Raw genomic sequence first — 13,672 nt, 5'->3', positions numbered from 1 at the left:
TTCAATCCTATGCCCGATTACACTGTCTTCCAGTCCTTCCATGTCTGTCTCCCCACTTCTCTCATTACACCACTAACAAAGCAACAGAACAAACCCAAAACAAACAACAAAAAACTCAAGTCCAATTTGTGTTACCTATATACTCATGGAGCGTGGTCAAACTCTCAGTGACCTGCCTCTCAAATAGAGCTGAGTCCTTTTCTTCCTGAACCCACACCAGAGCCATCAATTGTGGAGAGCTACCTTCAGCCTCCTTATCACACTTTTAAGAGTTCTCTTCGATGGCTTTCTGTTTAGACTGTTACTTTTTGGGGGGTGGGGCCTGTGCATCTGCAGTTATCAGTGTCACTCCCAGCGTGTCCTGGCTCTTTACAGTCAGCAGGAACACAAATGGGATGGGCTTCCACATAGTTTCTGGTGACAGCTCTGACCATGAACATGGGCCTTGTCTGCAGTAGGACCCCAGACAAGGTCCTCAGAGGCCCTGACCACAAGACATCAAACATGGTCTCCAGTGGTAGTGCAGGCCATTCACACCAACATGGCCCCCAGAGACAACACAACTGGTACACATCAGCATGGTCTCAGGCTGTAGCACAGACCACAGATATCTTCTTGGCTTTCAGTGGTAACAGAGACCACAGACATCAGCACAGATCCCGGCCTTAGTAGGACCACAGATCTAGACATGGTCCTTGGTGATAGCATGGGCCCCTACATCACCATGGCTTCAGTGCAAGCCACTCAAATCAGTAACACCTCAACTGCAGCACAGCCCACAGACATCAGCTCGGACCCCGGCTGCCTCAGGACTGCTGACCTACACATGGGCCTCAGTGATGCCATGGACCACAGTGGTCCTTTGAGGAGGTCTAGTCCATGAAGGCCCCTATCCGGGCCTCTATCATCGCTGGCCAAGGCACTGTGTTCAGGACCTGAAGTCTACTATGCAAGCTCTAGGCTACTGCTGTACACCACCACCTTGTGACTCCACTGGGCAATGACATGTTCCATTGTTGACCTCAGCTCTCTCACACCTGTCATTACCCTGATGACTCCAGTTTCACCTCTCTCCACAGCTTCTGGTCACATATTGTTTCTTCCTAGTGTTGCTGGTTGGCCTGGGCAGCATGAGCATGGGCAGGGGTAAGCTTCTGGTTGGCCAAGGAGGCCCCCCTCCTTTTTTTTGAATGGAAGACTCATATAGACATTTTATAAAGACAGTTTTAGAAACTTAAGGTCAGCCGGGCGGTGGTGGCGCATGTCTTTAATCCCAGCACTTGGGAGGCAGAGGCAGGCGGATTTCTGAGTTCGAGGCCAGCCTAGTCTACAGAGTGAGTTCCAGGATAGCCAGGGCTATCCTTAAGAGAAACTTAAGGTCATATCATTGGCTGCCAGTGAGACCTTGCCAGGAGACTTGTAGAGCAGGTCTGAGTCCCCAGAAACTCAGGTACACACCTGAGACTTAGGCAGCTCCCTACTCCCTGCCAGATTCCTGGAATATGTGCCACACTTCCCACAGAAGGAACGTGACTTGTTGTCATGTAGGCCCAGAATAGAGTTCTCCATGCTAATGAGGTACCTAGACACCTTGAGGGTTTAGCCAATAGCTCCCCTTCCCAGACATTCCTTCCTGCAAAAGGTATTTAATCTCTGGTTGACTCTGGGAAGTTGATATATATCCATTTTCCACAATGAAGAGTCAATAAATGGTATGGATAAACATGGATTGTCTCTTTCATCAAGAACTGCCATGGGAGTGCACGGAGAAGGCCTTTGCCTGCAGAGCCTCAACCTAAGCCTCCCATAGAAGGCCTCTCTGCACTTCAGGAGAACCTCCAGACAACTTCCACCAAGCTAAGGACAATCGCCGATAAGCTGAGCTGAGCTCCCGTTTTCCTGTGGCTTAGACACCATTCTCAGCCTGCGGGCCCCCAACTGCCCTCCCAACTCCTTGGGACTCAGTGATGCTTAGATGTCCAGGATTTTGGGAGCCCCCATCCACGTCTTGCTGTGAGCCCAACTTCGCTGTGTGGTTTGCCAGCAGTGACAGGAGGCCTAGAAGTCAGGAAATCTAAACTTTGGCTCCCCCCCATCTTAGACTTCGTCTTTCCATCCCAGGAGAGAGGTCTCATGGTTCCCTGAAGTCCAACACTAGATGATGGGGACCGGGGAGGATAAGTGCAGTCAAGCTGCCTGAGCTCGCTGCCCTAGCTGCTGAGCCCAGTGGCAGTGGGGCGGAATGTGGAGGCATGTGGACCCACGGCTGCTTTATGTTATTTCTAATAATCCCTTTAAATCTCTGAAAAACTCTTAAAAATGAGCAAATATGTGATTGGTAGTTTATAATGTTTAGCAAACACATGAAAAAGTCTTTAACTCACTCCACCAATAATTAATGAAATGTGAGTTTTACAATGATGAAACTATGACTGACTAGAGCTCAGTCTGTAGAATACTTGCCTAGCATGCATGAGGCTCTGCACTGAGGCCTCAGAGCCGCACTAAGGTGTGTGGTATACCTGGGAAGCCCAGCGCTCTGGAGCTAGAGACAAGGAGATCATAATTTAAAGTTATCCTTGACTACATAGAGAATTTGGGGATTGCCTGGGATATATGAAACCTTGTCACAGAAAAACAAACAACAACAAAGCCAAATTAGGAGGGAGCTGTGTATGATAGCACACGCCTTTAATCCAAGCTCCCAGGAGGCAGAGGTAGGTAGATCTCTATCTGTTGAAAGAAAGCCAGCTTGGTCTATGTTAGGACGACTAGGGTTGTGTAGATACCCTGCCTTAAAACAACAATAAAAAACTTTAGGCAAAGAGGGGGTGAGTCTGTGTTCTATACCTCTACTTAGGGAGTTTTAACCTTCTTATTTTTTTATCATCAACACAAGGCTGATTCCATTCTCTCTGACTCCTTTGATATGATCATTTCTATGTCATTTGAGACAGTAAACATCTTCCTGACTCTTGAACTGGCTCACACGCTACACCAGGTTCTGTTATGAACTTGGCTTTTCTGTAGAATGCCAAAACACCTTCCAGAAACCCAAGCATAAACTTTGAGAAATTAAAACTTTTTTGTAACTTTTAAAGAAAAGATCTGTTATGCTACTTAAATTGGGATCTGAACTGGTACATCCTAAACTAGCCAGTCTATAATTGAATCAGAACATCAAATGCTTTTCCAAAGTCCACCAGTGTTCCATCAAATTCTTTGCCAAGGTATATCAGTATTTCATCATTTAATCTCAAGTTCCCTGGGTTTCTGTGTCTCTAGTTGCAGTCTTTTCATTTTTAAACAGGGCAAGTCACTTGTGACCTATCTAAAGGTACAGTCACAACATCCTTCTGCTGTGAGATTATTCCCAGTGTATATTTCCCTGGTTACATCTTAGATCTTAGTTATCTCTTTGATTACTGAGGCTTATTTTTTTTTAAGATATATTATTCCTCTTCCTCCCTCCCTCCCCCCCCCTCTCTCTCTCTGTGGGGAGGGGGTACATAGGTGGTACCTATAGAAACCACAAAAGGGTGTTAGGAACCAAACTCATATCTTTGCAAGAGCAGTATGTGCTCTTAACCACATCTCTGCCACTCCTATACTCATTTCTTACCTGTTATTCTGCCAGCCTAGAGTTCATATTTTGTCATTTTGTTCATATTTTGTAATTCTTAGTGCCCTTGACTGCAGTTTATCAAGGAGAGACGTTCCTCTAAAGGAGGGCTGTGCCTTGTCTCTTTCTGTACTTGCTGTGTTCTTCCCTGAGAAGCACTTCTGGGGCTAGAGATGGGGTTTCAGTGGAGTGTCTGCCTAGGGTGTATGAGGCCCTGGATTTGATCTCCAGGACCACAAAAAAATTTTAAAATAAATGATTCTCCTTCAGCTCTGCAGCTTGGGCCTTTTATTAAATATATTCAGTTTTACAGTAATTTTTGTTCTAGGAAATTTGGTGTAGTGTTTCTGGTACTTGTTGATATGCTTTAGTTTTAGTTTTTGGTTTTTTTTTTTAAATTTTGTTTTGTTTTGTTTGAAGTTTGTATGCTTTAGGTAGGGCAAAGGTTTAAAAATCACAACTTTCTTAACATCATTGCAGGTTTTTTGTTTTAAACAATGAAGCTGGGCTACTGGAGTACTTTGTGAATGAACAGTCTAGAAATCAGAAACCCAGAGGGACTTTGCAGCTTGCGGGGGCTGTGATCTCACCCAGCGATGAGGACTCACACACCTTCACCGTGAATGCTGCCAGTGGCGAGCAGTATAAACTCAGAGGTAGGCCAAGACCTGGGGTCTCCTCAGCAGAAGCTGCTCTGCTCTGCTGCTTTCAGGCCTGGGCTGAGGAACCATTGTCACTGATGACACACCACAAGGCAGTCTTAGAACTGCTCTGACAGATTTTCTAAATCTCCTTTAATAATGGTTTTTAAGTTGGCCAGTGAATGAGTCTGTTTAGTATTGGGCCTTATAAGACTGATTTATTTTATAAATAAAACCTTGATTAGTGATAACTGTAAGATCTAGACATTTAAATATTACTGCTTTATGTCTGCCACAGAGAATTTTTCTATTTTCCCATTGTCCTTTTGACATCTTTTAGTGACTAATAACTACAATTGGATGTGTTAAACTGTCCATATTTATTAAGATAAATTATAACTTACTATGTTTGGGTTTGAGTTTTAATACTGGTTTTTTAATAAAATCAGGCATGTTCAGGGTGATATGACCATAGATTTGCTCAATCTTTTTGTTTGTTTGTTTGTTTGTTTGTTTTGTTTTTTTCGAGACAGGGTTTCTCTGTGTAGCCCGGACTGTCCTGGAACTCACTCTGTAGACCAGGCTGGCCTCGAACTCAGAAATCCGCCTGCCTCTGCCTCCCAAGTGCTGGGATTAAAGGCGTGCGCCACCACTGCCCGGCAATATTTTAGATTCTTAATCAAGATTGTTTATTTAAATAAGGACATATCAGCTGGTAGTGGTATCACACAACTTAAATCTCAGCACTTGGGAGATAGAGGCAGGCAGATCTCTGCATCTGAGACTGAGTTCTAGGACAGCCAGGGCTACACAGAGAAACCCTGTCTTGAAAAACAAAAAGAAGTAAATAAACAGAAACAAATCTGGGCATACCACCGGGAGGAACTTAGGATGTATATTGCCTAATGTATATTACCCGGCTAAATGGGATTCGTGCACCTCTAGCAAGGGCGACCCTTTAGTCTTCCTGGTCAGTGACGTCTTCTGTAAGGAAGGTAGCGCTGCCCTTTGCTTTTTACTCATCCACCCTCTGTGCTGTGGACAATTAATTGTGTTCCCCAAATAATTATAAAAATAAGTAACATTTGTATTCTTTTTATCAGCCACAGATGCTAAAGAGCGGCAGCATTGGGTGAGCAGACTTCAGATATGTACCCAGCACCACACGGAGGCTATTGGAAAGGTACCTGGGTTTGTGCACAGTATCAATATATAGAACAGGAAATAGGGGCTTTATGTTACTAGATGTAGGTAATAGACCAGTGAGGTAGAGTGGTTGCCGCCAGGCTTGACAACTCAGTTTCATCTCTGGACCCACATGGTTGACAGGAACCGTCTCTCGAGAACTGTCCTTGTTTTCCCATGTATGCTGGTGATGTCCATATGTGCATATGTGTACAAAAAAAAGATTGTTTAAAAATACATCAAAATACCGTTCACACATTATAAAATTGATACACTATAAAGTATAATCCTATGGTGTTAGTGTAGTTATAAGATTGTACAACCTTGGGCTGGAGAGATGGCTCAGAGGCTAAGAGCGCTGACTGCTCTTTCACAGTACCAGAGTTCAATTACCAGCAACCACATGGTGGCTCACAACCATCTGTAATGGGATCCGATGCTCTCTTCTGGTGTGTCTGAAGACAGCGACAGTGTGCTCACATACATGAAATAAATAAATCTTTAAAAAAAAAAAAAAAGAGAGAGATTGTAGTTACATGGCACCCATGTAACTACAGAATGTTCCTGTCAACCTCTAGACAACCCCACATAATTAACAACTACTTCTGGTCTCTCCTTCCTAAACCCTGAGGGTGCAGTTAATCTATGCTCTTGTTTGTGAGGACTTATGAATGTGATTTATTGTGCCAGCTTTTTTCCCTCCAAGGTTCATGTCCACTTACACATAACAAACAGTTCTCCGTCAAACCCTCTCTACTTATGCTGCTCGTGGTTGGCTTTGTAAACCGCCTCAGCTTTCCAACAAGTGTTGGAGTTATCGATGTAAGCCACCACGCCAGCCCAGCTGTTCTCTTTCTTTCTAATATACTTTCTTTCAATTTATTTTTTGAGACAGGGTCTCACTCTAATTCAGACTGGCCTAGAACTTACTGTAGCCCAGGTTGGCCTTAAACCTTAAAATCTTGGCAATGCTCCTCTTGGCAATCTTCCTGTCTTAACGTTGTTTTTTTTGTTTTTTTTTTTTTTTTGTTTTTTTGAGATAGGTTTTCATGTATCTCATGTTGACCTGAACATCTGTTTTTCCTGCTTCTCTTTCAATACTAGGAGTGTAAGCATGTTCTGCCATATTGGGTTTATATGATATCCAGGTCATGGATGAAGTCAAATCCAGGACTTTTACATGATAGACAAGCATTCTGCCAACCCCAGCACTCCTCCTGTCTCAGCCTTGTGTGTATGTTTGTGAGTACGTGAGTGCACACGTGTGTTATGTGGTGTCGCTACATGTTTAGCTTCCTCAGTCTCTCTTTACTTCTTCTGTCTTGGCCTGGAACAGCTCTATGGTTTCAGTAGCCGAGCTAACCAGTAAGCTCCAGGGATCCACCTGCTTCCTCTTTCCCAACATTAAGGTTTCAGAATGTTCCACCAAGCCTAACTGTTGATGTAGGTGCAGGGGATCTGAATTCTAGTCCCCACACTCAGGCGGTTTTCTTACTCTTCTTGCCTCAGCCTCCTAAGTGACAGGATTACAGGTGTGAGTCTCCTTATTTGGCTTAGTGTTTTTATTCGATAGATGCTGTGAATGAGGTGAACTACGAATATTTGGGTTTACGTTTCTGGGTGGACATATTACTTTAGGGGTGTGTGTATGTGCGTGTATGCATACATGTGGAGGCCAGAGTTCAAAGCCAGGTATCTTCTTCAATCACTTTCCACCTTTTCTTTTTTGAAACAGGTCTCAGTGAACCTGGAGCTCACTACTTTGACTAAACTAACTGACCAGTGAGCCACAGGGATCCAACTTCGTTCACCTCCCCAGATCTGGGATTAAAGACTCACACCACTATGCCTGCCTGTTTAACATGGGTGCCGAGGATCAAATTCAGATCCTCAGGTCTTTGTGGCAAGCACTTTACCAACTGAGCCATCTTGCCAGCCCCTCCTTTGATTTCTTGGAAGTATGTATGTATGTAGGAGTAGACTCTCTGGGTCATATGGCAATTCATGTCTATGTGTCTGTACATGGGTGTATGTGCATGTGGAGTCCATAGGTCAACACGGAGTGTCTTCCTCAGTCACTCCCTACCTTATTTTTTAAGACAGGCTCTTGAACTGGGCCTGGAGCTCGCTAATTTGGCTTGTCTGGTAGGCCACTGAGCTGAGGTCCACCAGTCTCTGTCTCCCAAGTGCTGGAACTGTAGACACTCCACATCATGCCATCTTCTTATTTCTCAAATGACTGATCACGCTGGATACCTTCCTATGTGCTTGTTGGTTATTAATTTGAATATCTTTAAAAATATTCTTGATTATTCTTAGTGTGTGTACATGTGAGTGCAGTGCATCCCTCCCACGCTGTGCATGGAGGCCAGCAGAGTCATTAGGAACAGGTCTCTCCTTCAGCATGGGTCCCAGGGACTGGATTCAGGCTGTCATGCTCTGCAGTAAATACTTCTATTCACTGAGTCATCTCACCAGCCCAATAATTATGTCCTTTTATGGAAGTGTTTTGTTTGTTTGTTTACTGTGCTTGGCTCTTTTGAGTGCTTTTGTTTTATTTTAAGATGAGAAGGAGGGACTAAATTGTTTTTGTTTTTTGTTTTTTTGTTTTTGTTTTTTGTTTTTTTGTTTTTGTTTTTGAGACAGGGTTTCTCTGTGTAGTTCTGGCTGTCCTGAACTCACCCTGTAGACCAGGCTAGCCTCGAACTCAGAAATCCGCCTGCCTCTGCCTCCCAAGTGCTGGGATTAAAGGTGTGTGCCACCACTGCCCGGCGGGACTAAGTTGTTGAAATTTGGAGATGTCTCAAAAGCGGTACATTAGTAGCTCATTTAAAGGATTTCATGTCAGAGGATAACAATTTTTTGACCATATTTTGTCTTCTAGTTTTTTTTCTTCCTAATATTTTCCCCACTTTTTTTTTTTTATGACTTAGGTCTGGGAATAGTGGACCTGTAATAATAACATTTTGGAGGCTAAAACAGGATTGTGAGTTTGATGCTAGTCTGGGCTAGACCCTTTCTCAGAATACTGCAAACAAAACATTGTGTTTAGGTCTGAGGCCTAGTCTGCAAGAAAAACAACGTAATGTTATTTGTGGTGCAAACTGCTAGTGGGTGACAATGAAAGTACCAGAAAGTACCAGACTGTTCCAAAGGATACCTGGCGTTTTCTTTAGGAGATGTGACATATTGTTGCATACACAACATGTATATTCCTTATTGTGTTGATTTGTGTTTCAGTGTTTAAAATAGGAAATGAGAAGAGTGTTATTCTAATAGACTTTCAAAAAATACATAAAAATTCTTTCAGAATGATAAACTGGAAATTTCAACTTTTAATCTTTGAATAGGAAAAATACTAATCTTCAGAAATTTGCATAAGTCAAATCTGATGTTATTCTATATTCTCAAAATTGTAGATGTATAAAGCCTGAAGTATATGGTAATTTGATGGCAAGAGAGCCAAAATTGTAAAAAGCACAAGAGAAATTGTTTTCTTTTTCTGACAGAATAATCCTCCCTTGAAGTCTCGGAGCTTCTCGCTTGCATCTAGTGGTAATTCTCCTATATCCCAGAGGAGACCAAGTCAGAATGCCATTTCTTTTTTTAATGTTGGACATTCCAAACTGCAATCAGTGAACAAAAGAGCTCACTTGCATCCAGACCATCTGGTGGAGGTCAGAGAAGTAAGTATGTCTCGGAGGCCAGGTACTCAGAACAGCAGTGTGCCTGGTTCTCACAGCCTTGGAAGTTCTGTTTGTGTCTTAAGGGCCCTTCAGGGTTTCTTATTCATTCTTCTAGGATATGTGATAAGACAGTAAGATTGATATTCTAAATTCTTCATGTCTTACAACTTTATGTGGGGATACTGTCATTTTTCCAGAATCTATATATTTTTTTAGTTCTTTTCAAAAATCCATATCTTTTTGTTCTCCATAAAAACCACTGGTTCCTTCATTGTAAAATAAATTTATGATCAAAAGAGTCATTAATGTGGGCATGGTAGACTATACCTGTAATCTCATAGCACTTGGAATGCCAAGGAAGGATACTTGCCAGTGTGAGTTACTGCTGTAGTTAATCTTCATGTGCTGTGTATTCAGATACTGAGTTCTGAATTCAGGTTGCAGTCTGGACATGGGTGTTATATTGACCAGTGTACTTTAAAGAATGTTCCCCAATAATCTCTGATTGGTTAATCAAAGGCTGAAGCCTATGCCTAGGCAGATAGGATAGGAAGGAGGGACTGGTGATCAAGTGAGGGGGCTCAAAGAGACCCCGAGTGGAGAGGAGGAGGAGGAAGAAAGGAGAGGAAGAAGGAGGTCGCCATTAGGCAGGATGGACCATGAGCACATGGCCAAGAGAAGTTTCCCCTGAGGACAGAGAGCTACAAGAAAATCAGCCTAGGTGGGACAAATTGGCAAGAGTCAAGCATTTATTTGTTATTAACAGCCAGGCTAGAATAGATCAGAATCTGCAAAACATAGTGCCACCAGCTTGTATATAAAATCTAGTGTCTCTGTGCCATTTATTCAGGAGCTAAACATGTTACAGTGGTGCAGAAATACCCTGTAGATATTTAGGAGCAAAAGGGAGTATAGCAACACCCCCCAAAAAAAAAAATAATTCTACAGTAGGCTACAGAATGATATCCTGTCTCAAAATGTAATCAGAGGAAACATTAAACCTAGTGAGACGAATATTCGGCCTAACTAGAAAACAACAAATGCTATATAGAGAGCAGAAGGTGCGAGCTCAGCGGTATACAGAATACGGACAGGCTAGTACACACTAGTCCCTGAGCTCAAGCTGCAGAGACCAGACAAGCTGACTGACACATAAAAATTTATGACATACAAAGGTAGAGTTAATTGTGATACTGCCTTATCTCATGACTTTTCTCTTTTGAATTCTAGTTACTCAAGGGTGCAGTTTGTTGGGTTGACTATTTCAAGTATTGCTTGCTGAGCTAACTTTAGTAGAGCTCCTCGGTGGCTAAGAAGTGGGTTGTGGAGATAGTACTGTAAATGCCTCAGGTGTTCAGAGCAGGAGGCTGGGAGAGCATGCCCTCTGTCAGGACGCACTGTCCTGTGTCCTGTGGGTAAAGAGCTTGAAGCTTGGAGAGGTGAAGCGATAGGCCTTGAGTCAAGGACGACTGCTGTGATTCTAGTCCACTACATAAACAGGCTATGCGGCGTCCTTTTCATAAGGAGCAGTATGTAAATCCTTCTCTTCTTTTTAAACCACTCTTCCTGATAGTTAGCTTCACTAAGTACATTTTTTAAATTAAAATTTAGGCCAGGTGTGGCAGTCTTTAGTCCAAGCTCTTGGGAGATGGAGTCAGGCAGATCTGAGTTTCAGCTCAGCCTGGTCTACAGAGTAAATTCCAGGTCACCCAGGGCTATATAGTAAGACTTTGCCTCCCCGAGTAAATACATAAATACGCCCCCTTCAGTTTATTTGAAGGTCTGAGAGATGGCTCAGAGGTGCTTGCCCAGCAATCTGATGACCAGAGCTTGATCCCCAGAACCTACGTGGTGGAAGAAGAGAACTGATTCCCACAAGTTGTGCTCTAATTGCCCACATGTGCTGTGGCACATTATATTCACACATGTTTGATTATATATATGCTCACACACACACAAACAAATATTATAAATATTTTTACAACCCCTTGTTAAAGGCATCAGTTTATACAAATAATCAAAATCCACACACTCAAAATCCAAAACTCAGCTTTTAGTTCTTGAATATTAAATTAAAAATTTATGTGACAAAAGTTGTAAAAAAATCTTAAGGCTAAGACTGCTGCTAACTGTTGAAATGCTCATTACCGTAATCATAAGCTGTTAGTGTGTGAACCTGCCAATCAAATGCTCTCAAGTCAGCTGCCAGCAGTAGGGGACTAAGAGCTGAGTGTGGCGGCACGTGCCTTTAATGCCAGCACCCAAGAGGCAGAGGCAGGCCTGGGCTACATAGACCTATTGCAAAAAAAAAGGCCACTTTAAATTGTTTATCATTTAGGCATTTAAGTTTCTTAAGTACCTGACTTTAATCTTACAATAACAAATACCAAGGTTTATTCTGAAAACCATGTTACAAGTAGCAGATATTAACAGATTGTAGCATGACCTCTAAGAATGACTTGCAGCTCTCAGCCATGCTTCAGGAGCTATTTCTGTGTGGTTCCAGTCTTAGCATGATCTTAAAGGGAACCTCAGATGTGGTGATGGTGATGCTGGGCAGGACAGCCACCCCACACTGACAAGGCCAAGCAGTGCTTCCTAGCACTGAGGAAGCATCTCTTCCTTTTCTTTTTTTTTTTGTTTTTGTTTTTGTTTTTCGAGACAGGGTTTCTCTGTGTAGTCCTGGCTGTCCTGGAACTCACTCTGTAGACCAGGCTAGCCTCGAACTCTCGAACTCAGAAATCCGCCTGCCTCTGCCTCCCAAGTGCTGGGATTAAAGGCGTGCGCCACCACCGCCCGGCCCATCTCTTCCTTTTCTACCTCAATGAAAAATGACAGTTTAATTTTTTTTCCCCACAAAATGGGGTATCTGAGGCCATTGTCTTCCATATGCTGAACAAATGCACTTCTACCCAGTTCAGCCCCATCCCTGTGATTAGTATTATGAACATGATTGTTTTTATGATTTGTTAGTGAGCTCATGATTTGTATATAAAATTACCGATTTTTATGTTAATTTTATACTCTGCTATTTGTGATGTTTGGCAGGGCAGGAGGGTGACAGACAGATTGAAAGGATCTGTCTCAGCTCAGGACACCCCAAGATCAAGTTCTCTGCACAAAGGAGATTTGTCCCAGAGGTAGGGATAAGAGACAAAGACAGGAGAATAGAGGAAGAGAGAGAAGGGGAAAAAGACAAAGGAGAGTGCATAGGGATATTTGTCTTGGAATGGGACTAAGGACTGCCTCTGGACAGGGAGGAGACAGACATGGCCTGTGGGAAGATGGCAGTTTTCTATCACAGTTAGCTAACACACACCCTGTGTTAAGGTGAGGTGTTCAATTTTAATTGGTCATGTTAATTAGGTACTCCAAGGGGGACATTTGATTGCTGGGCTTCAGTACTTCCATAGTTGGACCTTGGTAGTCAGCCTTAGAGAGAGGAAGTGGCCAAATAGGATTGGACCTTGGATTATATTCCTAAACCTAAAGGTTTTTATTTAGCAAAGCAGAGGGAATCGGGAGAGACAAGGCCTACCAGAGTCTCATGCTCAAGTGGGCTAGTGTCCCTTCATAGGTGGCAATTCTTAGATGCAGGGTTTCGCCAAATAGTCGAGGTTGGCCTTGAAGTCAGTCAGTCTGTAGCCTTGGTGACCTTGAACTTGAGACAGTCCTCATGCCCTAAGCTCCCAAGTGCTGTGATTACAGGCGTTGCTGCCAGATTACCGACATAGATTAATCCAACAATTCTCCTCTCTTTCTAAGTTTGTGAGTGTGTGTGTCTGTAGAAATGTGTGTCACATGTTTGTGGGTACCTTCAGAGGCCAGAGCTGTCAAGAGTCCCTGGAGCTGGACTTACAGGTGACTGTGAGCCACCTGACTTGATGCTGGCATTGAACTCATAGCCTATAGAAAAGCCATGTGTGATTGTAACTACGGATCCATCTCAATGCTTTTATAAGATTTTTTAAAAAATTTATGTAAATGAATGGTTTGCCTGCATGTGCGTAAGTATACCACATGTATGCCTGGTGCTACAGAGGGCAGAAGAGAGGATTGAATCTCTTGGAATTAGAGTTGTGGATGATTCTGAGCCACCACTAGAATGCTGGGAACCAAATGCAGGTCCTCTGCCAGGGCAGAAAGTGCCCTTAACTGCCAAGCCATTTCTCCAGCTCCCCCCCTTTTTTAAGATTTATGTTTAGTGTGTGTGTGTGTGTGTGTGTGTGTGTGTTAGTGTTACATGTGTGGGTGCCCTTGGAAGCCATGAAATGTCAGATTCACCTGTAAGTAGTTTGAAGTTGCTTATTATGGGTTCTGGGAACCAAACCTGGGTCCTTTGGAAGATTATTAACAAGTGCTTTTAGCCACTGAGCCATCTCTCCACCCACCTTTGTCCTCATCATTACTGTCACCACCACCACCTCCACCACTGTCACCTCCACCACTGTCACCTCCACCACTGTCACCTCCACCACTGTCACCTCCACCACCGTCACCTCCACCACCGTCACCTCCACCACTGTCACCTCCACCAC

At 43.3% G+C, this 13,672-nt stretch overlaps 1 protein-coding gene across 3 annotated transcripts in view; it reads left to right on the top strand.

Annotated features, from left to right (window-relative positions):
- Osbpl11 (oxysterol binding protein like 11) overlaps nucleotides 1–13,672 on the top strand; it is a 66,243-nt gene that overhangs the window by 18,518 nt on the left and 34,053 nt on the right. For 2 of the 3 annotated variants that reach the window (XM_028752264.1, XM_028752266.1), the window contains exons 3-5: nucleotides 4,103–4,278; nucleotides 5,367–5,446; nucleotides 8,958–9,134. In XM_028752264.1, coding sequence (XP_028608097.1) covers nucleotides 4,103–4,278; nucleotides 5,367–5,446; nucleotides 8,958–9,134 — 433 coding nt within the window. The remainder of the gene's footprint in view (nucleotides 1–4,102; nucleotides 4,279–5,366; nucleotides 5,447–8,957; nucleotides 9,135–13,672) is intronic. The other variant, XM_028752265.1, reaches the window with a different exon arrangement.

The sequence above is a fragment of the Grammomys surdaster genome, unplaced genomic scaffold (assembly GCF_004785775.1).
Source record: "Grammomys surdaster isolate TR1022 unplaced genomic scaffold, NIH_TR_1.0 125889, whole genome shotgun sequence".
Classification (NCBI taxonomy): domain Eukaryota; kingdom Metazoa; phylum Chordata; class Mammalia; order Rodentia; family Muridae; genus Grammomys; species Grammomys surdaster.
Note: the sequence above shows the minus strand (reverse complement) of the source record. Positions and strands in the feature narration are given on the sequence as shown.